Source organism: Cryptomeria japonica, chromosome 9, assembly GCF_030272615.1.
Source record: "Cryptomeria japonica chromosome 9, Sugi_1.0, whole genome shotgun sequence".
Taxonomy (NCBI): Eukaryota; Viridiplantae; Streptophyta; class Pinopsida; order Cupressales; family Cupressaceae; genus Cryptomeria; species Cryptomeria japonica.
Window position 1 is genome coordinate 156436725 of NC_081413.1, and position 25127 is coordinate 156461851.

General features: G+C 38.3%; 1 protein-coding gene across 1 annotated transcript in view; it reads right to left on the reverse strand.

The window, feature by feature from the left end:
- Window positions 1-297: 297 nt before the first annotated feature.
- The window catches only part of LOC131059160 (fructose-1,6-bisphosphatase, chloroplastic), an 88374-nt gene continuing 63544 nt past the window's right edge, over window positions 298-25127 (reverse strand). The window contains exons 2-3 of the mRNA XM_057992507.2: window positions 1073-1469; window positions 298-820 (exon numbers count right to left, since the gene is read on the reverse strand). Coding sequence (XP_057848490.2) covers window positions 420-820; window positions 1073-1469 — 798 coding nt within the window. The 3' untranslated portion in view covers window positions 298-419. The remainder of the gene's footprint in view (window positions 821-1072; window positions 1470-25127) is intronic.

Consider the following 25127-nt stretch of genomic DNA (forward strand, 5'->3'; position numbering starts at 1 on the left):
TACAAACCTAGTCCCACTATAAGTACAAAATCTATACGGCAACCTACCAGTATAATATTCACAATGCAAATCTAATCTTTCCAAATACACCATAAGCATGAGAAACTGATTCTCATAAGTACAAAGTAAATGTGCAAAGTCAATGGCATGTATTTTGCCTATCATTTAGTTATATTTATCCTATTTTGCCGGAATAAAGAACAATCGGATTCCTATTCCTTTTTGGTTAAATTTCTGCTTTAGGCTATTTGAAAAAATAACGGCCTAAACTCCAGCAAAATCACACAACTAACGATATGCATCAAATAAATACCATTGAATGAGCAATATATTCAATAATCTTGATTGACAAAATGCTATACAATTGAGATGAGATGTAAACTTTATGTCATAAGAACAGCTCACTTTGCAAGATTACATTAGATGGTATACCCAGGATTAACCAGCTGTTGGATATCACCATAGCTCTCCAGTTCGGAAATATCTGCACTGCTTCCAAGAAAGAGAGGCAACCTCTGATGAAGTTTGACAGGTTGAATCCCAAGGATTTGCTGTTTACCATCAGATCCATTTCCCCCGGCCTGCTCTACAAGAAAGCTAAGGGGGTTTGCTTCATAAACTAGCCTCAGATGATCTCTTGGATTCATTGCAATTCCACCATAGAGCAGAGTTCGGTGGAAATCTGCTACTAAGGAGCAGATATAACGAGCAGAGTACTTCTTTGGATTTTCACCTTTCCCCTGTCTAACAGTGTCTATATACCTTCTTAAGCCATCTGGCCAATCAAAGTATCTTGCATCATTCACAGAATAAATTTGACCTGCCAACAGACACAACAAAATATCGGAACAGTTTCTATTATTGGGACTGATAATTTGATTTGTTACAACTCTTTTAAAAGTTTAATATAACTTCACACTTAACTTAGCAAAAAAAATGAAATAAATCTAAATACAACCAATGGTTTAGGTCTGGTGCTTCAATTATATTGGCCAAATGGTATTTACAGAAAGGAAATTTTTTTTTATCACAAATCTAGCTAAGAATAAATTAATAAAGCCATCATACCTACCCCGTGATGGGATCAGAATATTAGGATGAGTAAGGACAAATTCGCCAGTAGAATGATCTAGTGTGAATCCCTGTGTCCCAGAACCAACAGATATGCACAGGATGGTGGCAGATGAATATAATGCATATCCTGCGGCTACAAGGCTTTCACCCCTCTGAAGAACATTGATCGAGGCCTTCTCCTCAACTGTCATGTTGTCATCCAACTCTAAACGATGGTATATTCCAAATATAGTACCAGTTGGAATTGAAGCATCGATGTTGCGAGACCCATCAAGCGGGTCAAAAACCACTACATAGGGCCCATTATTTATTAACCATACTGGGAGATCATCTTCTTCTGATGCCATCACTGCCACTTTTCCTGAACTTTGAAGAGAATATTTAATTATGTCATTCTGCAGCAAAGAGCTATACAAATTTAAGAAGTAGAAAGTTATAGAAATTGAAAATTTGCAGTAGAGCACATGTCAATGTCAGCGAAATGAGTATGTAATTAGACATAAGTTGTCAAGAATAGAAGATCATAAAGATATGGGATTCAAATTTAAGGATTCATGTAGGAATGCGTGACCAGCCTGTAAGAGATTGGTGAGCTTAGAGAGGCCATAGACAGAGGTTTAGTGCCTTAGTTTGTCATCCCCTTTCTTCATCAAATTTGGCTTGAACAACCATCTCAACAACAGGAGCTCCCTATAACCATCCACAAAATGGTACCACTCTATGTATACTTCAGAAATCCTAGTCAGTTATCTACAGAAGGGCACATCATTGGCCAAAATGGTTATTTTAGATTAGAAATAGGTTTGCAAAAGACCTAAGGTCAGAATTTGCAGTATTCAAAATTGTGCGAAACCAACTAGAAATGTTGCCCAGGAATGCAAAGAAACTATTGTTTGCAATAAAGACACATAGGCTCCTGGTGGGTAAAAATCAAACCTGTTTTGCATGCATAGATCTAAAGTTCAGATCTGCCTGCTGATTTAATCAACTATGAACTCAACCCAAGTCATTAGATATCCACTAATTTTGAGCGATATACGATGGCCAGAACATCTGAGTACCTCGTATTGTCTATAAATCCATCATCTATTTGTTTCATGACCTCTATTTAGACATTACAGGTACTCTTATCATATTTACCATTCCAAATTTATTTGGCAAAGTAGAAATTTGCAAATTTATTTACCTCGACATTGCATTTAAAAATTGAACTATAGATTATGGATGTGTATGACTATTGCCTCTGCTTTGAAAAGATCTTTCTCAACACTGCTCGCACATGGTTTTCTTTACATTCTTTAAGCCTCCACCTGAGGGTGTTTGAAAATGTTCAGAAGTTTTTTTCCTAGCACCTGCTATTCATTATCTTTTTAACCATGGGCATCACTTCACTTTAAATCTGTCGTGTTTGATTTGTGTGAATATTATCTCCAACTACAGTTTCATAATTATTCTCTGAAAGTGATCTACTTGTGCTACATTTAAATTTACCTTTGCTCAAAATTCTATCCACTGCATGGAAGGCTTTGATTAGCACTGCTTTGACTCGTTTGGATCATGCATTTTTAATTTTATTCTCCTTTTGTTGGTTTGGGGTTGTACTACACTTTCTTGTCTTAACCTTTATGTTCCTCCTTTGATTATCATGCTTAATCAAACTTTCTTTGTTGATTCCATTTTCTCCATTTTCACCTACAAGATTACCACTGTAACCATCAACAAAGAGTGCTCAAATTCATCCAACACATGCAATTTTTCTCTTCAAGAATTTTTATTGTTGCAATCTGCATGCTTGATCATTATTTGAAGCAAACATTCATATTATGCATGGCAGTTCTTAAATCTGATTTACTTCCCCTTTTTTCTAAATTTGATTTTACTCCATAAAATCTTCTTATCTGCCTTGCTAATTGTTGTGACGTATTCACACATCGCCCCATTACAAATGGGGACCCCTACTTTTTGCTTTCTAGGGTTAGTTTTCTTTGCTTGGTTGTCTGGTCTTGGCTATTAGCCTTTGCATTGGAGAGTTGTCAGAAAGATCATTAGGATAGCAGGGTTTGCTTAAGTTGAAATTGGTCAGTAGGTGGTCCAGGGCAGGGTCTCTTTGAAAGCCCTCCCTAGGTCAAGCTTTGCTCTTGTTGATAGGTTATGTCTCGTTTGAGTTTGAGGAAGTCAATGAAGGTTTGTGAGTGAGTATCATCTTTGAGGGATTGAGATTGGTCCAAGTTGATGAATGATGAAGTTCTAGGCATTGATTGATGTGAAGTAGACCTATTTATCCTTGAGAAATGCCTAATGATCAGGTCTAGACTTGGAAATTTGGAGAAATGTCAAGAATTTGAGCATTTTTGCAAATTTCACTCCCAGCCCTTCCAAAGGGTCCAGAGCGAAATCTTCCTTAGCCCCCTTTTGACTCATATTCTAGACTAAACTTTCACTTTAAGGCATGGATTTGGGGGAAATAGGCTTGAGTTCACCTTTGGAGACGCCTTGGATAAGCTTGGATATGGAAATTTGATGAAAAGGTCAAGATTTGAGCCTAAAAGACAAATTTCGCTCCTGACCCTTCCAAAGGGTCCAGAGCGAAATTCCTAAATAGGTCCAGTCCTTCCAGGGGTACCTAGGCGAAATGGTTAAAATGCACTTTTCATCCAACTTTTGAGCCAGGAACTCCTTTAAGGTGGTTTGTTAGCATGTCTTGAGGTAAGAGCAATGTGATTGAGGGAGAAGTTTGAATGTTTGAGTGATATCTAAGGCAAATTCCTCAATTTCGCTCCTGACCCTTCCAAAGGGTCCAGAGTGAATTTCCTTGCATCTCTCTTCTAGGTCCTAATTTGCCTTATAAACCTTGTCCTTAAGGCGTAGTGAAGAGAGAATTGATATGTGAAATAGAGTGAAGCGAGGAAAAGTGAGGAATTTGTGCAAAAAGCAAAATTTCGCTCTGACCCTTCTAAAGGGTCCAGAGCGAATTTCTCCATGAAGCATTATACCTTGCTCCAACCTACAAACTAACTGATTCTCAAGCATTTCTTGAAGGCAAAAGACTTTTTGTTGATGATTAAGGGATGAGAAATGGAGTTTTGTGGAGAAAAATCAAGTAAAACATGTTAAGTTTGAGGTGAGTTGAGAGGAAAATAAGTAAGGAATGAGCCTAAGGAAGAATTTTGCTCCTGACCCTTCCAAAGGGTCCAGAGCAAAATTCCTTAAAGACACTATTATCCTCCTTGTCCAAACCAAGAACCTTGTCCCTATGGTTGGATGATTGATGCATATTTGCCTTACAAGGTGGATTGGAGCAAAGGAAATGATGGAATTAATAAATGGCAAATTTTGCTCCTAACCCTTCCAAAGGGTCCAGAGCGAAATTCCAAAAAAACTCCTTTTGCTCCCAATTTGTATCAAGCCTAGTGTTGATTGAGGTGGATTGAACTTAGAGGCATCCTTAGGCATGCATTTGAGTAAATGGTGGTCACAAAATGTGAAGAATTTGTCCTAAAATACAAATTTGGGAAGGAATTGATATGTACTTGCCTTTGAAAGGTGATTTAAGGTAATGAAGTGATAGAATTGAAGCCAAATCACCAATTTTGCTCCTGACCCTTCCAAAGGGTCCAGAGCGAAATTCCTTATAGGTCCTGTCCTTGGCCAAGGTCCAAAGCGAAATTTCTTAAAACACTATTTTGCTCCTTGTTTGAAGCCTAGATTTTGTCCCTATGGCGTAACATTGATGTATTCTTGCCTTGAGAAGAGATTTGAGGCGAAGAAATGATGAAAATTGAGCTAAAATGCTAATTTTGCTCCTGACCCTTCCAAAGGGTCCAAAGCGAAATTCCTAGGAGGTCTAATGTTTTGACTAGGTCCTTGAGCAAAACCCATTCCTAAACAATTTTGGAGGCAAATGATTTGATCTTGGTAAGGTAAGGTTGAAATGAGGTCTAATTGAGCAACTTTGTCCAATTTCGCTCCTGACCCTTCCAAAGGGTCCAGATCGAATTTCACTATAGGGCCTATCCCTAGAGAGGATCTTGAGCGAATTTCATTCTGATGCCTTCTTGTTGATCATTTAAAGTAAGAAATGCTATGTTAGAATGAATATATTATGTATACTTAATCATCTTTGTTTCTTTTGCAAATTAATAAAATCAAGATGGAGGAGGATCAAGCCAAGGCAAGGAAGACCTATTCAAGTTCCATCATCATCAAGGACACTTCAAATGCATGGAGGACTCAAGGTGCTTCTAAAGCATTGAGAGACTTCAAGTATTCAACTAGTTGCAAGCTATCCTCAAGATCTTCATTTTACCACATGGAAAAATCACAAGATGACAGAGAAGAAAGATCTTATAAACACTTCAAGGCGAGGTGAGCTACCAGAGAAAGAAAACTTGACAGTGAGGAGACCTCATCAAACACATGGGAGTCAAGGAGGTACATCATTCATCACATCAAAAACAGAGGAGGATCAACCAAGGCACAAACGCAGGCAAGGTGGTGTCCCAGTCACTGTTCCTCCAGTCAGATAGGTCCATGTCAGCATGTCCAGATTCAATGTACCTGACTCACCAGTGATGGCACAAACTTCGAGGCACCTACCCCTGCTTCCTATTGGTTTTCAAATATTGAATGTAATTTTCTCATTGGCTAAGGGAGTTTGTTGTAACAAACCCTAATTAGGGTTTTCATCTTGTAATCCTAGCCATTGATTATAAATCAATCAGAGCCATTGAATTGTAAAGAGCTCCCTATATAAGGCTCTGGCTCTTCATTTGTAAGGGTTATTAATAGTTGGTTAATAGAGGTTAGAATAGCTAATAGTCAGTAAAATAGAATAGCAATTAGAATAGAATAGGAGGAAAAGGCAAGAAATTGTTGCCTAAATTGTAAATGAACTCCATTTTCATTGAAGTTATGGTGAAATGTGTCATTTCTTTGCAATATGCATGGTCTCTTGTTGAATCTTCATTTTAGATGATAGATAATTAGATTGAATGAAGGAAGTTACTGAATGCACTCACGTGGAATCCGCAAAGTCCAAACCACTAGCCCCTTGTTGATCGTAAGTGCGCCCTGCGTGGTCAACTAGCATAGAATGAGCTTAATCTCAAGTCATTACGTGTCTATTGTTCATGCATTAACTTGAATGATGATCAATGTTTGATAGTAATGATTTGAACATCTTCAGAACTACCCTAGAAGATCGCACTAAGTTGGTGTTGAATTGTTCAGTTTGATGGTGAGACCTAGCCTAGTAGGACTCCACCTAGTCGTTCATCCATCTTCTCGCATTCTAGGTCTTAGAGTAGACTTTCTGAGCCCTGTATCTTTTGATATTTCTTTATCTTCCGGCCAGTAGATAGGATTCAAGTTCCAGCAGATTAAACACTTAGGCCATCAAACGTAAGTCCCCTTGTGATTCCAGCATAATCACATCAGACTGATAGAGCTTATCCACACATAGAGACCCTACATAGAAGAACCTTGGAGTTATTTCAATTGATCCTTAGGCAAATCTTCAGCATTCGGATAACTTTGTTCAAGAGAGGATAAGATACCTTGGTATTTTATTTTGTGTTCGCATGTGCATAGAAAACACATCAACACTAAAATATTTTTTGCAGTCTTGACCCCTCTTCTTTAAAGTAACCTTACAGATTGATGGAAAAAATCTGCAGCTAACTTTGAATCCTTTAAAAGGGTCAGAAAATCTGAAATAAACAATGGTGATATAATTAATATGAAGTCAACAAAACCTTGTATAGTTGTTGTGAATGACTTCAAAATTTGAACCGAAACTAGAACCCGAATTTGGACATGTACAAAAAAGACAATATGAAAAAATCAAGAAATCCAATGCTTTAAAATCTGAATGGCCATGAAACCCAATGGAATCACAATTATAGTGGTGTCACCCTGGCAAACAGTCATAGGTTTATCTGACCCTCACAACTGCCCTCTTTAGAACATCTGATGTTGTTCATGTGATTGAGGCCAAGAGATTTTCCATAATCACGATGTTGTGACATTTTCACACATCGCCCCATTGCAAATGGGGATCCCCACTTTTTGCTTTAGGCTTAGGGTTTTAATTTAGTTGTCTTAGCTTAGTGTCAGACTCTTAGTCTTTAACCTTTTTGATAAGAGGTATGTTTTGTGAGCCAGGGTTGCAAAATGTTGTCAAGAGCAAGAAATGTTGTCAATGTTGTCAAAAGTTGACAAGTTGCAAGATATTTTTCAAAGTGCTAGATCACTAGGTTGATTTTGTTTAATTGTTGGAGTCAGGGTTTGATGAGATTTGCATGACTGAGTTGGATTAGGTGATCAAAGAACCAAGAGGTCAAGGTAAGAAGCAAAATTGACTAAGTGAGGAAGCAACCACCTTGTGCAAGAGGATCATCATAGTGCGTTTAAGTCATTATACCTCCTAGCTTGCCTAGACAGCACTAAACCTATCACTGAACGAGATCAAGGCAACAAAATGGGGCGAATTATCACCAGATTTGTGAGTGAGTTTGGAAATTGCTTAAGTATAGAGGTGAGTGCACAATGCATGCTCTCATGCACAATGCGCCCTATGTGGTGCACAAGTAGGTGCAATATGCGCCTGTTGTGACCATTTCACACATCGCCCCATCGCAAATGGGGACCCCCTCTTTTTGCTTGTTTTTCGCTCGTTTTTGTTTTCGTTTTTAGGATTTTGCTAGTTAGTTAGTCGTCTGGATTTAGGGTCAAGCCTTAGGGTTTTTAAATTTTGTCTTTTCAGGCCAAAATCCAGTCGTTTTTGAGAGCTTTTTGAGCTTCCTTTCTAGGATGCAAATTTTGAATGCAATGAATTCGCCAGAATGGTCTAATTTTCAATTGGAATGTTGATGCAGAGCTTAAATTTGTCTAAGTATTGAAAGTGAAATGTGAATTTTTGTCCGATTGAATATTTTGACCAAATTTTGACTTTTTTTGATTTTGATCCTGGGTATTGGAATTGATTTGTTTTCACCTCGTGAAGTGTTAAAATGTGAAAAATCATGTTATTTTGGCCTGTAGGAGCAAAATCGCTCCTGTCCCTCAGTGAAGGACGGGAGCTCATTTTCAAATATCTCATCATCCCTGCAGAGTCCAGACAAATTTCAAGTTGGAAGTGATGGAGAACGGCGATATCTTTCCGTTGAATATAAATTGAAGATTTTCATGAGCACAGAAATGCCTCCAGGAGGAAAATCGCTCCTGTCCCTCAGTGAAGGATCGGAGCTACAAATCAAATTTCGCCTTGTCCTTGCAAGATTTTGATGACTTGATAATTTGAAAGGGTCCAAAGGAAGATGCTTTGCCAAATGAATATAATTTGAGATGCAAAAATGAAGGAGAATGACCTAGAATGACCAAATCGCTCCTGTCCCTCTCCAAGGGACCAGGGCGAGGTACCTTGTAGCTCTCGTCCCTCTCCCAGGGACCAGAGCGATTTCCTTCATTAGGCAAGATCCGAGCTAAAATCAAGACAAGTGTACGTTCAAAAGCAAGGAAGAACATGAGATGAACGCGTTGAATATAAATTGAAGATTTTTTTAGACGTCCACAAGGTCCTAAATGCCTAGTTCGCTCCTGTCCCTCAGGAAGGGACCAGAGCGATTTTTGTTATAAATGATTTTCTTGCAAGGTTACAGATGATGTTAAGGCATGGACGAATGGAGTAGAGCGTGACGAGTTCGTTGAATATAAACTTGGAACCTGGCAAGGTGAAAATAATGGCCATAAAGGGAGGATCGCTCCTGTCCCTCTCCAAGGGACCAGGGCGATACAATGGTAATGATACTTCCTATGCAAGTTCAAGGTCGTTCCTCCAAAGTTCAAGGTCGATCCAAGTCAAGACAAAGTGGCGAGGGACATTTCAAGGCGTCTTTAGCAAGCACAAGTACTCAAGGGACGTTATAATGAAGAAATTCGCACCCTAAGACCTAGATCGCTCCTGTCCCTCAGGAAGGGACCAGGGCGATGTTAGATGCATTGGTCGTTTTGTGCACGATTTACGTAAGGACAAGATTTCATAAGGTTGAACAAGGTTCAGGGCATCGTTTGAAGACCACATGCAAGAGTTTTGAACGTCCAAACATTGCTAATCAAGGTAAGAAGTTCACATCGCTCCTGTCCTTTGGACAAGGACCAAGGCGATACTATCAAAAGCACGCATTTTCCTTCAAGATCAAAGCTAGGCGAAGTTAGGTAAGGTGAAGGACGACGTTTGAAGGACATCACAATGAAGATCAAGGTTTAAAGTTGACAAGGTCAAGGAGAAAACATGGATCGCTCCTGTCCCTCTCCAAGGGACAAGGGCGATGATCCCTTTAATACGCCCAAAAACTTCATGCGAGCAAATGGAATAAGCGCAAAAGACACGAACAAAGGATGTTATTCGCCAACAATAAAAGATCGAAGAACAAAGATGCATATTAAACGTGGAAATTTGGAGATCGCTCCTGTCCCTCTCCAAGGGACAAGGGCGATGAACACTCAAAAGGCATTTAAGTACGCACACAAGGCAATCAAATGCGAAGAACCTATCAAGATGATCGATTTTCAATGTGGAGATGAAGGAGTTGGACGTAGAAAATGCAAAAACCAAGACAAAATAATGGATCGCTCCTGTCCCTCTCCAAGGGACCAAGGCGATGAGGTACGTCCCTTCCATTTTCACAATTTTGGCGCCAAATAAACATTTCAAATTTTCCTTAAATGCTAAAATCGATAAAAAATTGAAAATCCTATTTAAATTGGCATTTAATATGGCGTTGATCTTTATTAATTATTTTTGCCTTTATTAAAATCGAAATTTGCAAATAAAAAAACGCAAGGCATTAATAATTAGTTAATTAATTAATATAAAATCGATTTCAAGCGCTCATTTAAGGAGGTCGGCCTTCTTATTTTATTGCAAATCATTTAAAATCATTTTTAAAAAGTGTTCTTTATCTCCAAGTCGGCCTAGGGGATAAATCGATTGCAAGCGCTATATAAGGGGAGTGGAATTATCATTTTCACATCATCATTTTATCCTTTCACATGCGATCTTGAGGAGAAGGAAAGAAGTGCGATTTCAAACCAAAGGTGGCGCTAATATCATCTTGTGTGGAGTACAAATTACGTTGAAGACCACAGAATTGGCGCTTAATTATCTAGGGTGGTGCGAACTTGAAGACCCATTTGAGCGAGTTTGAAGATCACATCAAAGGCGAATTTGCTAAAGACTTGAAGATCACGTTCAATCCAAGGGTGGCGAAGTTGATTTTTTGAGGAGACCACGTTGAAGATCTATTTTTACCATCAATTTTGCCTAGGCAATCTTTTCCTTTTTGCATTCTAGAGTTAGTTCTCTATTGAGGTATGGCGATTTGATTTTATTGCTTTATTTATTGATCGTCATATTTTAAATTTTGAAATTTTGAATTTTGAATTTCTCTTGGCTCAATCGTTACTATTTTTAGGAAATGATAACTCTAAAGACTTATCATGACGTTTCCTAAAAACTTCTCTCTCTTATTTACGTTATTCATTGCAAAATGTAGTTCTTATAATGAAATGTTGTGTAGGTATGGCGACCCCGAAGGCGGGAGCATCCACCAGTCGCTCAGCTCTCATGAAAGAAGATCAGAAGACCGAAGAAGTGGAGACCAAGATCGTGTCGAAGTGGAGCAACATTGGAGATACCAACTTGGGGAACTTTAGCACGAAGAAGTTTCGAGAGGTCCCTTACATTGGCAAGCCATCACCTGTCGCCCGGAGAATAATAGAGAGTGGCATCATTAAGGCGGCCGGTTTTCCTCCAGCTATTCAGTGCCACGAGTTGATGATCGAGTGTGCCCGTCACTACAATCCACAGTCCAGGACAATTGTGTCCAATGAGGGAAACACTTTGGCGTACCTTTCGGAGGAAGCCATAAGTGAAGCTTTCCATCTTCCAGAGCACAGGGACATGATATATAAGAGCATTGAAGGAGCCAGATCAGTGTACGATGATGATCCAGATGCTTGCCTAAGCATAATCAACAAGAACTGGCTACTTAAGAGTCGTCCCCGTCTAAGCAAGGTACCGAACACACCGCATCGGATTGATTTCCAGGAGGAGTACAGAGATTTGATTACTATGCTCAACAGAGTTACAGGAGCACCTCATGCCTTCTATTTTGAGAAGTGGATGTTTTACTTCATCCAGGTGATTGTTCAAGGAAAGGGTACAATACATTGGGCTAGGATAATTAGCCATTGCTTAGACGTACAGTTGAGGAGACTCAGGGCTACTAAGTCCTTCCACATGAGTTCATACGTCATTTATGCTTTGATCAGGAGTGTTGAGTACGCAGGACTACCTCACAGAGGAATGATTGGAAGAGGACCCGGCGAGGTCAGAGCTTGTGATTCCTATGCCTACTTGCATCATCCGCCAGGGAAAAACTACAAGTTAGTTAATGATACTTTCACGATGAACATCACAAGGACGTTGCAAGGAGGGATTCACAACAGATTATCTCAGGATGCCCAGGAATTCATCAAGAGGTACGGTGCTTGGTTCATTCAGTTTCCCAAATTCACTTACATTAGAGTGCATGGATGTCCTTTACCTCCATACATGTTGCCGAGGTACCCGACAGACAGAATTGTGTTACTTGAGGTAACAAGGCAGTTGGCAGCATATGTGAAGGCATTCAGACACAGACATCAGAATGGAGTTCAGGTACCTATTATTTTGGGTAATTCAGTTGAGGTATGTCCTAATGTCTTAGCCATGGATGACGCAGAGAAGGAGTTAGCCTTGTATTCTTTTTCGTCTTTTGCTTGGAGAAATAGTTTTGATCCACATGGACATTTAGAGGAGACGGTCGGTAGAAGATTTAGACATGAGCACCAAATTGAAGATTTTATGATGAACTTCCTAGATGATCTCGAGGTGAAACGAAAGATACATTCTAGATTGCCTTTGGATTTCATCAGGAAATGCAGGATTTACAGAGTGGCCGACCAAGCTCAGGACAATGGCAGGCACATCCAGTCTTCATATGATAGAGAAAGCAAAACAATAAGGTTGGATTGGAATGAGCCTGAAGTCGTGGATTTAGATGATTTGATGGCACCAGTCTTGTCTTGTACTCGCAGATGGGTAGACGTTCAGCATCAGAAGTTGAGAGAACAAGGCATAGCTATGTCTTTTACTTTGGAAGAGAAACCAGCCGAAGGTGGAGCCAGTGTGAGTGCAATCTCCATTCGAGAGGTTCGAAGAGAAAGGAAAGATCAGAAAAGAAAGAGTCTTCCAAGAAAAGGCAGGGTGCCAACAAAGATCAAGTACCAGGTACTTCTTCCAGACCAGAGAATAGAACAGTTTGAGTGGAAGAGTCCATGGAGTCTATGGTACAGAATGACAGGCAGGAGGAAGGGCAGGCACAGCATGTTTCGTCAGATGGATCTCTCCAAGACTATGAGTTAGAAGAAGATAATGAAGTAACATCTCCTCCCAGACAAGAAGAAATAGTACATAAAGAAATTCAAGTTCAAGAGACAAGATCGAATATCCCAGATTGGTTGAAGGAAAGATTAACCAAGGTGATCGTGATTGAGGACGAGGACAATGCAATTGATTTAGAGAGCCTTGTTGGGCGTTCACATGAAGTAACAGAGAAGAAGAAGGCTATAAAGATGTCCAAGATGATTCGAGATGAGACTGGATCTAGAAAACTGCAGATAGCTACACCGGCAGCAGATAAATATGAGGGTGAGATCCTAGCAGAGGATTATGATGTACAGACTATTGAGTTAGGACCATCCACAGCAGAGCAAACTTTAGATGATGCCACTGACACATTTGAGGCATTGAAGGACAAGTTTAGAGAAGAAGTGGAAAAGAATAGAAAGCTTGAGAGAGAGGTCAGTGCATGGAGGACATATTTCAGTCACATCAATGAACCTTTGGGACGTCAGGATCCAGTTAGATCTCCAGTGCAGGCATTGCCCCTTCAATCGATCGATGAAGCAGAAAGATTCAGGAACCTGGTCCAGCGTACATGTAGTTGGATGGATAGATCTCATACAGTGGCCATAGAGTTTGTTACAAGGATGGCGAAGATTATTCATCAGGCTATCCAAGTTCTTGAGATAATCCACAGATTGATGGCAACAATAGCTGCATTTGCCCATACCAAGGACGTTGTCATCCCTGTCTTGAAAGTAATAAGACACACATCCAGAAGAATTTTAGCGCAGGAGAGGATCTTGGAAGGTGATTCTCACAGTTTATTTCAGTGGTCAACCTTACTCCATATAAAGAGTGTTCTCTTCGAGGACATCAGTGTTAGATGTGGTCAAGTTGAGGAGGTGATCAATCCGATCCAGGACAGAGTATTTGAGGTACTTCGTACCATTCTTGGTAGAAGGATCGAGGTCGAGACAGATGTGGATATCCAGGAATTTGAGGATAGAATCAAGATCATCTTTCGCAAGGACGCAGATGTTACAGATGAGCAGTATGATCAGATGTATGCCACCATGCTCCTGATTGATAGAACGAAGGAACTTGAACCTACTTGGGATGCAGCTCTTCTAGATGCATTCGATCAGGTCATCCACTTAGAAGAGAGTATCAAGAATCTTCCCGAGATTCCAATCACAAAAATCGAAGGAATCGTGACAAAATTCATTGCATATGCTAAGAAAGAGAATTGGAAAGGGAATAAGATTCTAGATGAAAGGTTGTTACAGATGACATGACATCTTATTTCTCATCGGTTGATACCTCCTAGATTTTTGTGCCAAATTTAATATTTGGCTATGTATTTAATATTGTTCAGTAAAAAGGAGGTCATTTGTAACAAACCCTAATTAGGGTTTAGGTGTCATGATCTTGTCCGTTGATTTACTTTCAATCTGGACCTTTCATTGTAACTGGGGATGCTATTTATACCCCCATTTTTCATTTCATTTGATAATAGTTAATAGTCGAAGAGTCAATAGTTGATGTAATAGAGAAGAGAGATTAAAGCTAGAAGCAATTTTATTTTGTAGTAAGATTGAGTCTTGAAGAGAGAAATTCAAGCAATTGTTGTACATGATGACTTGGAAATCAATAAAATATTGAAGTTATGGTGTTTTGTTGCAAATTTCTTGAGTTATCTTCATGGTTGTTTGGCGTACTTGAATCATGCTCAATCGAAGTAGATTGTTAATTTGAAAGACTAAGTGTGAGATTTGATATTTGGTAGGATTCGCAATCCAAACCACTAGCTTCTTGCTGATTGTAGGAACGCCTTGCGTGGTCGACTGGAGAACACTTTGAGTCCTTAATCTTCAAGCATTATTGTGTCTTGGATATGTACCTTCGTAGTAGTGTCCCTGATCTTTGATGCATTGAACATCATTATATTACCTTAGAAGATCGCACTAATTTCAATTGAGTTGTTATCTTATGGCGAAATTGAAGTTGGTTGAGTCTTGCCAAATCTCATTCATGCTAAGTCATTCATAGGGTTAGGCTAGATTAGACCTCTTAAACCCTATCTTTTTGCCTTTTTTGAAAATTCCTTTTAGTTTAGTAAAATCTTCGAGCTTTGAATACGTAAGACCCCTTGGAGGAAACAGCAAATCACATCATACCACTAAAAAAGCTTGTCCACACGTGGAGATCCCACTAAAAGAACCTTGGAGTCTACCTAACTGATCCATTACGCGAATCTTCAGCAGTTAGAGACTATTTTCTCAAGAGAGGATAAGATGCCTATTGGTATTTTATTCTGTGTATGATGGTGTACAAAATACACGTCAACAGCGCCCAAGTTAAAACTCCTTGAAGCACCTCCAAAGCAATCCAACAATCAAATCAAATGCAAAACGCGTCGCAGAAAGCAATGAGATCATGAAGTTCAAAGGCAAATTCCATCAAAACTTGACTAAGTATGAGGTTGGGCGCATCGTGCAGCTCCATATGTATTCTGCACCCATGTTTGTGCATGACAGGCTGCATTTTGTGCCCAGGCTGAGAGGGATCAATGTCACCAAGTCTTCAAGAAAACCTTGAACAAAGCAAGCTGAAGTGGCAAATTCAGGTGTAACAAGGATGTGAATTCGATGCTTTGAATGAAAATTTGACTAAGCATAATCTCTAGCACATAGTGCATGTGTCCATGCACAGAGAGCCCATCTTTGTGCATATGACCATGCGCAATGCGCCCCCTTTCTCTTGTGCATTCCAGCTTGCAGAGGTAAAAATTTGTCTAAGTATTCTACCTAGTGCACTATGCATAGCCTCAACTTAGCATAATATGCATAGCCTCATGTAGGATGCACCCAGGAAGCAATAAGGAAATCAGACCTGCAATCAACAAAATCAGACCTGAGAGAAAGCAAATCAGACTTGAAACATGAAAATTTGGCTAAGTATTCTGCCTAGCGCATTGTGCATCCCTGTCTGCACTATGCGCCCAAGATCACCTCCCCCCTAGCATGCCTAAACAATTATAGACATACCATTGAATACACTAAGGCATCATAACTGATCAATGCATCATCAAATTTGATGGTGACTCTCAAAATTTTACCAAGTGTCGTGCTGAGCACACAGTGCATGCACCATTGCACTATGCGCTCCTATTTGTGCAAACTCTTGTGAATTGAGCACCCTCCTTGGTGATGTTGTGCAAAGGTCAGTGCACTATGCACCCAAACATGGAGGACCATGCTTAGAGATAAAAATCATACTCAGACCTAAATCAAGAAGCTAATCTTGCAACATGGCAAAATCAGGCATGAAATCTCAAGAACAAAACAGGAATTTTGCTGACTGTGGATCTCTAGCGCATAATGCAAGTGCACATGCACAATGTGCCTCATTTGTGCAGAGGCAGGTGTAGGATGTGCCCAGCATCAAAGGCAAACTCAAAATAGGGTGAAGTCAGAACATAAGGGGCAAAGGATGTATGATTGGCATTTGCAACATACACAGATCTGAAAATCAAAACCTAATCAGAGATAGGAATCAGAAATAAAATCAGATATCAAGATCAGTCATGAAAAATCAGAGATCAAATCACCATTTTGCCATCACTTAGAAGTGTATATCAGATTAAGGGTTTGTGAAATTTGTATATGTTTGATATTGTCCTTGTTTATTTTGCAGATGAGAAAAGATTATAATGCAGATTGCAAACAACATCTTGGAGGAGCAAAAGAGGGAAGATTGCAAGACACGCATCATCATGCAACTTCAAGAGGGTGGGGGACTTCATCAGTGAGCATAAGGATACCAAGGAGGGCAACTACACAAGGAGAGCATTTCAAGAGGTTCAAGACAAACGATAGAGATGAATATCACAGCCTCAACAATGCAAACACGTCATGGAGATTCTACAATTACAACAGCATCAAGGTTGAAAGCTTCATCACATAAGAAGGAGATAACAAAGATACTAAAACGTGGAGAGAGTCGACATAAGGAAAGGACCTTATTACAAAATTGGATTTCCTCTAGAAATCCGAGAAACATTGACAATATAACAAGCAAGTAATCCAAGACAAAGGCTTCAAGATGAGAGGATTCAGGATCAATACAAGTATGAGGGGTGAAATGCAGTACACAAAGAAGGAATTCCCAAGATAGGAGGCGAAATTGTGCGAGAGGATCAGGAAGATAGTTCTAGAAGAGTTAATCAAAGTTAGAAGATCAGCTTGATCAAGATGATACAATTTGGGAATACGCCTTCATCCACATCTCACCAAGATAGGAGATGTTGAGTATCATCACCCACATCACACCGAGATAGGAGATGTTGAGTATCAAGAGATATTGCTTGAGGCATCAACACTTGTGATGAAGGAAAGCTGAGGTGGCATCCAATCATCATTCCACCAATCAAAGGATTCCAAGTCAAAATGTCCAAATGCAATGTACCTGACTCACCCTATGGATGCATAAAGTTCGAGATACCTAACCTATTTTCTCATTGGTTAGAAATCAAGATGGACATGTTCATTGTAATTATTGCATTGGCAAGAACAAAGTTTATTGTAACAAACCCTAATTAGGTTTTATGTTGAATTATCTCAGCCATTGATTGGAGAATCAATTTGAGCCATTGGATTGCAATGAATCCTCTATTTAAGGCTCAAACCTCTCATTTGTAAAGGGTTAATAGATAATAGAGGATAAATGGCAATTAGATAGCAAGTAGAGTAGAGTAGGAGGGAAGAAGGAATTGTTGCCAAGACTTGTTGATTTTAATACATGATCTTCATTGAAGCATGGTGGATTTCTATGTGTAATGTCTACATGTTGCATGGTTTCTTATTACTTCTCAAGTTTTAGTTGAAGTTCATTCATTATGATGGAGAAGTGTGTGGATGTTGATAATTCCTTGGTTTGTACTTTTTGTGGTTTGTTGATCGTAAGCTACATTGCAAAGTTACTTTGAACCTTGTTATTGTGCTAAGTTCAATTGTGGATATATGTTCAAGTTGCGCCATATTTGGGTATTTGAATGGATGTTCATGATATGAAAACCTTTATCATCCTGAGAAGATTGCACTAGTTTGTGAACTTGTTTCTGGCATGGCGAAGCAAAGCTTAATTTAAGGAATGTGTCCATCCAAAAATCATCCATTGTTATCATTGATCTTGGGAATTAAATTAGTTTCTCATGTTAAATTTTGATCAGATTGGTCTCCCAACAATGTGTTTAATCAGTTAAGAATATTATTCGCCACTCAAGGTTATGATATTGCTGAAGATGGTTAATGATCTGCAATATGTATTTGATCTTCTAATCTGTACGTATATTTCTGAAGAATAAACTTTATGTGGAGAGCAAAAATCTCCAATATATTATGGCCCGATCTGATATAGAGATTGTACGATCTGATATAGGAATGAATTATCGAGTTGCTGGCTATATGATTATTGAGGTAACATTACAATCGAAGTCCTATCTTTTTAAATATGAAGCAACAGACTTATACATAAGTCGTGACTCATTCCAAGAACCACAACTATTACCGATTCATAATTGAATCGGTTTATACATGTAAACCGATTCGATCATAGTCGGTTAGAATTAAACCGAATCAATATGTATAATCGGTTATACATTCTTAACCGATTCAATATAATTAAACCAATGTAATACATAATCGGTTATACATAATTAAATCAGATTCAAATCATAATTAAACCGATATAATCCATAATCGGTTATACATAGGAAACCGATCATTGTTAGTGCAGTCACAATTCAGTATAAATGATAGAAATCAGATCTATGAATGAGAGCATAATTACATATAGTCTGGAGATAGAGTCATTAAATATGTAAGGCCGATAGGCCATTCACATATTTAATTTCTGTAGTCAGAAGGATAACTTCCGAAGCTACAACATTGACATCTCAGCCCTTAATTCCTTTTGCCATTTGTTTTTCACGTTCAGTGAGTCTTCAAGTTCCAGCAACATTCATATACAATTTAAGTCCCCTTGTGATTCCAGCAATATCAAATCAAACCATTGAGTTATCCACACGTCAAGACCTGAGAATAGAAACCTTGGAGTCACCTCGTATGATCACATAGCTTAGCGTTTGAGAAGATTTTGTTCAAGAGAGGATAAAATACTTGGTATTTTATCCTCTGTATGAAGTGCATAAAATACACATCAACACACGCTACACAAATTTGTTTGGCATAGAACAAGACACAAATAGACTTGAACATAGCTCAATTATGTTGTAAATATAAATCCAAAATTTTTTTTTTGAAGTGCTTGCTTAAATTGTCGCTGCTTCTGGATTAGACTGCGTGCATTTTTTTGCATCAGTGTTTCGGATCACACTTTGTGACTTTGTGATCCAGCATCAGGATGATAGAGAGCATAAGGAGACTAAGTGTGATCCTAGAGAGCATCAAGCTTAGTCTCCTTATGCTCTATATCATCCTGATGATGGATCACAAAGTGTGATCCGAAACGCTGATGCAAAAAAATACACGCAATTTAATTTCATGGATTGTGGAAATCTACTAACTGTAAGTGCTTGCTGGTTAACTCCCATGTCAAGAATTAAATTGTGTCTAGCATATTTAGATAAAAAGTATTGTTCCTTTCAAACAATACTTGTATAGTTTAAAATAAGAAAAGCTGAAGTCAGATTCCAGGTTGTAAAGGGCATATATGCCTACATCAAAATACCCTATCAAGGCTCTATTCAAGATGACGAGATGTTGCTGGCACTAGCTCAGCAGAAGAGATAGTTAGTGTCACCACCTGGTATCTCTTGTTGTCCTATTTTTTCTATGTTCCTCTTATAAATTTGCATGTTACTTCTGGTTCAAGAATTACTTATTACTGCCACAACCTAGCCAGCCTCCCAGACCTCCTGCCCCTACTCTTGTGACTGAATATGTAGCCATCACTACTGAAAAGACTACTGTCAAAGGTGTCCATAATTCTCTAATAGAATTGTAAAATAAATAATATATTGAGTTTATGAATAGTATCTCTTTTTTGGAAACAAGCCATCTTTTTCACATTAATGTAAAAAGAATATTACATAAGCTGAAGATAAGTATTACAAGGGAAATTGCCACAATACCAAGGTGACACCACGGTAATCTATCTCATAAGTATTCAATTATTTGTTTGTACTTCCCACACAATACCACACTACACCAGACTCTGGCAAATACACCTTTAATACCATATCAAGAATTTTGAACACTATGGGAAATACACCTTGTTGGGTGAAAATTTTGTAAACTCGGGGAGGCTTACAAAATGTGGATTTTCACCACAGTGTGTGAGACAATACCTCTCAGAAGGCAAGATATGGTCTCTCCTACTTATAAGGGAAGGCTCCCCCTTTCTACTGCAATCTATATCTATTCTTAATCTACCTGCTAATTTTACACAAATTCAGGATGATACAATAACTTAGTTCTCTTTATTTTTTAGAACAAGTATTTCTCCAATTCTCTATTTAGAACAGAGTAACAAAATAATTCTAATTTGCAGTAATCTTAAAAATCTATGCTAATTGGAAGCAAAGTGTCCATGAAAGTACAAAGCATTCTGTTGCTTCCTTTTTTCTGAAAATGACTTAAGGGGCGGGTCTTTTGTATATAAAGAGCTCAAAGTCTCCTTCAAATACTCAAGTCCTATCAACCACTATAACCCAAATAATGACTATTGTCAACACTGAAATAAGGTTCACAATATATTGCAAGCACAAAGTCTTCCAAATATATCACAAAACTTTCTACTCTTAACAAGATAACTCAACAAAGCACAAAGTCTTCAACTTATTATCCACTTAATACAATTTTTTTCGTAAGTTATCATAACACAAAGTCTACAATATTTTACTCTATCTCCTTCAACTCAAATACTTTTCACAAAGCAAGATTTAATCTCAAAGAATGTAGACAAGAATGACATAAGAACATTCCCTCACAAAAAAGTAGTCCCAAGACAAAGTCTTAGACAACTTTTCAATTCTACAGAGTTTTGACGTATTAGCCAAAAGATGCTCATTACAAAAAGATCCCTCGTATATATAGAAGAGGGATGACGCACAAAATAGGGAAAAGTACAACTAATTGTGACTAAGTCAAAAAATAGAAACCGATTTGACTTAGGACACGTCCAGTCCTATATGTGTACTGGTGCATATATATAATGACGCTTGAGGTGTCAATAGCTTATTACAAAATGACACCACACTATGCATAAAAATGACTAAGCGTCTAGAGACACATCTTTATTATGATCATCCTTCTTCATAAAATCTTCATATTGTTGCCAGGTAGCCTGTATTTCAGAATAATCTGCTGTTCGCAATGTTTGACGCCATTGAGGATGGTGGGAAGACCGGATAGGAATCTTGCTTCTTAGACTTCATCTTTTTCTCTCGAGATGGTTCTGACATTTGTATGAGAATAGCACTGTAGCATTGGGAAAACATCGACACTTGAAAGGAGCAATTCATCAACCATCTCGATCATTTGTACTGAAGAGGATCATGCATTAAATATGCCAAATTTGGTATCATTAGGGTTCCAAAAACCCTCATTGTATCATAATAGATCGTGTAAATCAGGTCTATGAACCCTATTTACATGTGTGTGCATTTAGTGTAATTCGGGTCAATGGACCCAATTTACACTTGAGCATGAAAAACAGTGATATAGTGTAGATCGGATCTATAGACCCAAACTACACTTGATAAGTGTGGGTATAACGGTGTAGATCAAACTCATAGGTCTGAACTACACTTTAACAAAGTGTATTGACATGTGTGTAGGTCGGGTCTACGAACCCAATCTACATAGAAATAGATAAGACCATGATGTAGGTCAATTTCGTAGGCCCAACCAACACCGAAAAAATGCAAAAAGTAATGACAAAAACATTTCGTGTTGTTCGGGTTCGTAGGCCCAAACTACACCAAACATTAGGTGTGGTTCAGGTCTATGGACCCAAACAACACCAAAAGGTGTGAAAGCAAGGCAGTGTATGGGTGACGTTCGGGTTCATAGGCTCGAACAACACCAATAACATGGTGTAGTTCGGGTCTACCAACCCGAGCGACACCAAAAGGTGGAAGGCAATGATGATTAATGGCCATGGATAATTAATAGGTGCATTTCGGGTTTATAAACCCGAAGTGCAGTTATGTGCATGACAATGAGTGAAGTGCAAGGAGGAGGTGCAATTCGGGTTTGTAAACCTGATTGCATTGGGAAGACTAAATGGTGTAATTCGGTTTTATAAACCTGAATTGCACCTGGACACTTAGAATTTACAAGACACACAAAAGACCAAGACACTTCAAATGAAGATTCCAAGACAGAAAATCACACATGGGAAGTGACACAAATTACCTCGAAAAGCATGCATAGAGCATTTGAACTACAAATGGGCCAAAAATAAGTAAAGTTACCCCACTTTTGCATAAATCCAAATTGGGGATAATGCACCTTTAATACCATATCAAGAATTTTGAAGTTTGCAACTTTTTTGAATGATGAAATCAGAAATCGAAATTATTGCTATTAGCGTTAACTGTTATATAACTTATATCATCAACTATGAATTTGAATCATGCTATGTTTATTGTTGTTATACTATATACATTGCTGTCACTGTTGTCATGATTAATTTAATTGCTGTTATAATGCTGTCATGATATATTTATTGTTGTTGTTATAAATGCTGTCATGATATATTTAACAGTATTTTTTAATTGTTATGAACTATTTTTTTAAAACATTATAAAAAAATTGCTTTTTTATAGGCGATGCCTAGCCATCCCTGGGACAATCAGGGGATGTCAAAGACATCGCTGTCTGCCTTGGGGATGGCTAGGTGTCCCCTACATGTTCCCTGTCATCCCTGATTTTGGGGGTGGGTTTCAGGATGTTTCTGGATTTTCTCATATTGGGGAGGATGGCTAGGGGACGCCCCTAAATATCCCCCCATCCCCAAAACGCCTCAAGGGACAGGGATGGGGGTTTGAGGGGTGGGGACGCGTCCCCATTTAACACAGGTTCTTATTTGTAATTTGTTTAGAATACCATCCCCTCTCAAGATAGTAATCTTATATAAATTAGAACTTTTGATTTCTCTCTCTTAGAAACTAGTGTATAAATGTTAGCATTTTCCCTAAGTTAATCTTGGACCTATTTTCCTATTATTACCTTACCTCGATAAGGAGGTAAAGGAATCTATTGAAGGAAAGTACTAAGTAGTATCAATTTGAGGATATTTTTGGGGGAATTCGTGCTAAAGGTAGTCTATAAAAGTAATTTTTTGGCGTCATACTTGTAATTAGGTATCAACGTTTTTATATATACCAAATTTAACATACTACCATCGAACAACTTGGACCTGAAAATCATAAGTTCATTAATATTTTGTTTGTAACCATAGAGGATATTCTTGTCATGGATATTAAAAGAATCATTTTCTCTATAGTAAGCGATGACATATAATATATATTGTCAAGCATATAGGACCTTATAATATGTCTAGACAAGTTTAGATGATTACCTTGCATGTGAAATAAATTAATGAGTACCTTGGATGAGTTTGCATGGCTAGGGGATTGAACATTTGATATTAGTTATTCAAAGATTGTTATATTACAACTAACATAATCAAGAAGCTCAAGATATTACAAGTGAAAAAGGTATAACCAAATGGATAAAGAGATCTGAGAGGATGACATGTTAGGTACGCTTCACAACCATCTATAGAGGTCAATATTGCTCTCAAAGACTTCTCATTATTGTAATATCAATATGGACAAAAATGGTGCATCCTTTTGTACAAAGACACTGTTAGGATTCCCAAAGATACTGAAAGGGGAGGGTGAATCAGTATCTAACCGGTTAGTGAATTTACTTGATTTAAAACATGTAAAGCATATCAATACTGTGTACCGGTAAACCAAAAATAATACAGTAAACAAGAATAACAACAACCACATGAAAAGCACACCATAACACAGTAGTTTAACGAGGAAACCCAGTGTGGGAAAAACCTCGGTGGGATTTGTGACCCACAATATTCACTTACTGGCCAATAAGGGAATATTATTGTTTTAAAAGAGGGGCCTGCACATGCAGGAAGGCCAAGTGCCTAGAGCTCACTGCTCAATTACAAAGGAAGTCACACTGACTTACAAAAATGGATTATATAAATCCAATGTCTTGTACTGCTTCAAATTAGCATCTGCTATGCCAGATCCAGTACCGGTTTTAGCTCTGCTTCATACATAAACCCTTAACCTATAATTCGCATATTAGGTCTGCATAATTTCGCCTATCACATTATTACTAAATGTTCTACAATGATCTCATACATATATGAGTCATATTACAACTCGCCATGTCGGCTTACAATGATTTTATAATTAATTACAAAATATATTATCAACAAAATTCCTATCGGCCAGAGTGCCGGTATCCATCCTTTCACTGCCGATGTTCTGTGTGCCGGTGTAGAGTTTGTCGTTGCCAATGCCAGTATATTTGTCTTGCCAGTATCATATGATTGCAAGGTTGCCATCAATGACAAAACCTTCAATCACCTACAATTTCTCATTGGAGTGTGCATTTGCCAACAATCTCCCCCTTTGGCATTGATGGCAACACTCATGAGAAAAATAAAAAAGTGTTCAAAAATGATATCCAAAAATAGTCTGCCAAAAATGTCTTACCAAAACTATATGCTCAAAATTGTGTGCTCCCCCTGAGCAGATGAACCATTTTTCTCATTCCTCTACTCCCCCTTTGACATCAATGACAAAGGTTGTCATTCGCTGTCAGTGGAGTCCTGCCTGGATTCTTGTAACCGGTGGGTTACAATCTGAAAAATGTCTGTCAAAACTAGATTTATTCCATTGCTGAATGTTTTGCAGTCTTTTATGGCTTCTTGAGTCCTCTGCACTGTACCGGTGAGTATGTGCATTTGCTCTTCCGGTGTCTTTAGTCCGGGAACCAGAGCCTCAGATATTTCTTTTCTCAAAGAAATAAGATACTCTAGTCTTGGACCAAGTCTGCATTTTAAGTCCTTTGCTTTGTCCTTTATTCTTTGTTTTTCATTTTCCAGTTTCTTGATTTTCTCTTCTTGCTCTGCGATTTTCTTCTCTAATTCCAAAAATGAGTCTGATGTTCAAATCAGATTATCAACAATATTATTAATCATATCCTGTGCTTTTCTGATTTCTTTGTCAAGATCCTCTGTTAATACATCCGTTTTGCAAGTGTCCCTATACAATTTCTTGAAGTCAAAAATGATTTCACTGAGTTTCAGTAAAAGAGTATCCATTTCCTCTTTGTTCTTATTCACAATTTCCATAAAGAATTTTTCTTTCTCTTTTATCATTCTTTCCTTAAATGTATCCTCATTTATTTTGTCCAGTGTTATTAGGTTGTCGGTTATATACCTAGACAATGTGTCTAATTGGCTCAAAGAATCTTTATTCTCAACACTGCACTTTGGTGCTATCATCTTCAAAATTGGTAAAGTGTCATCTATAGCC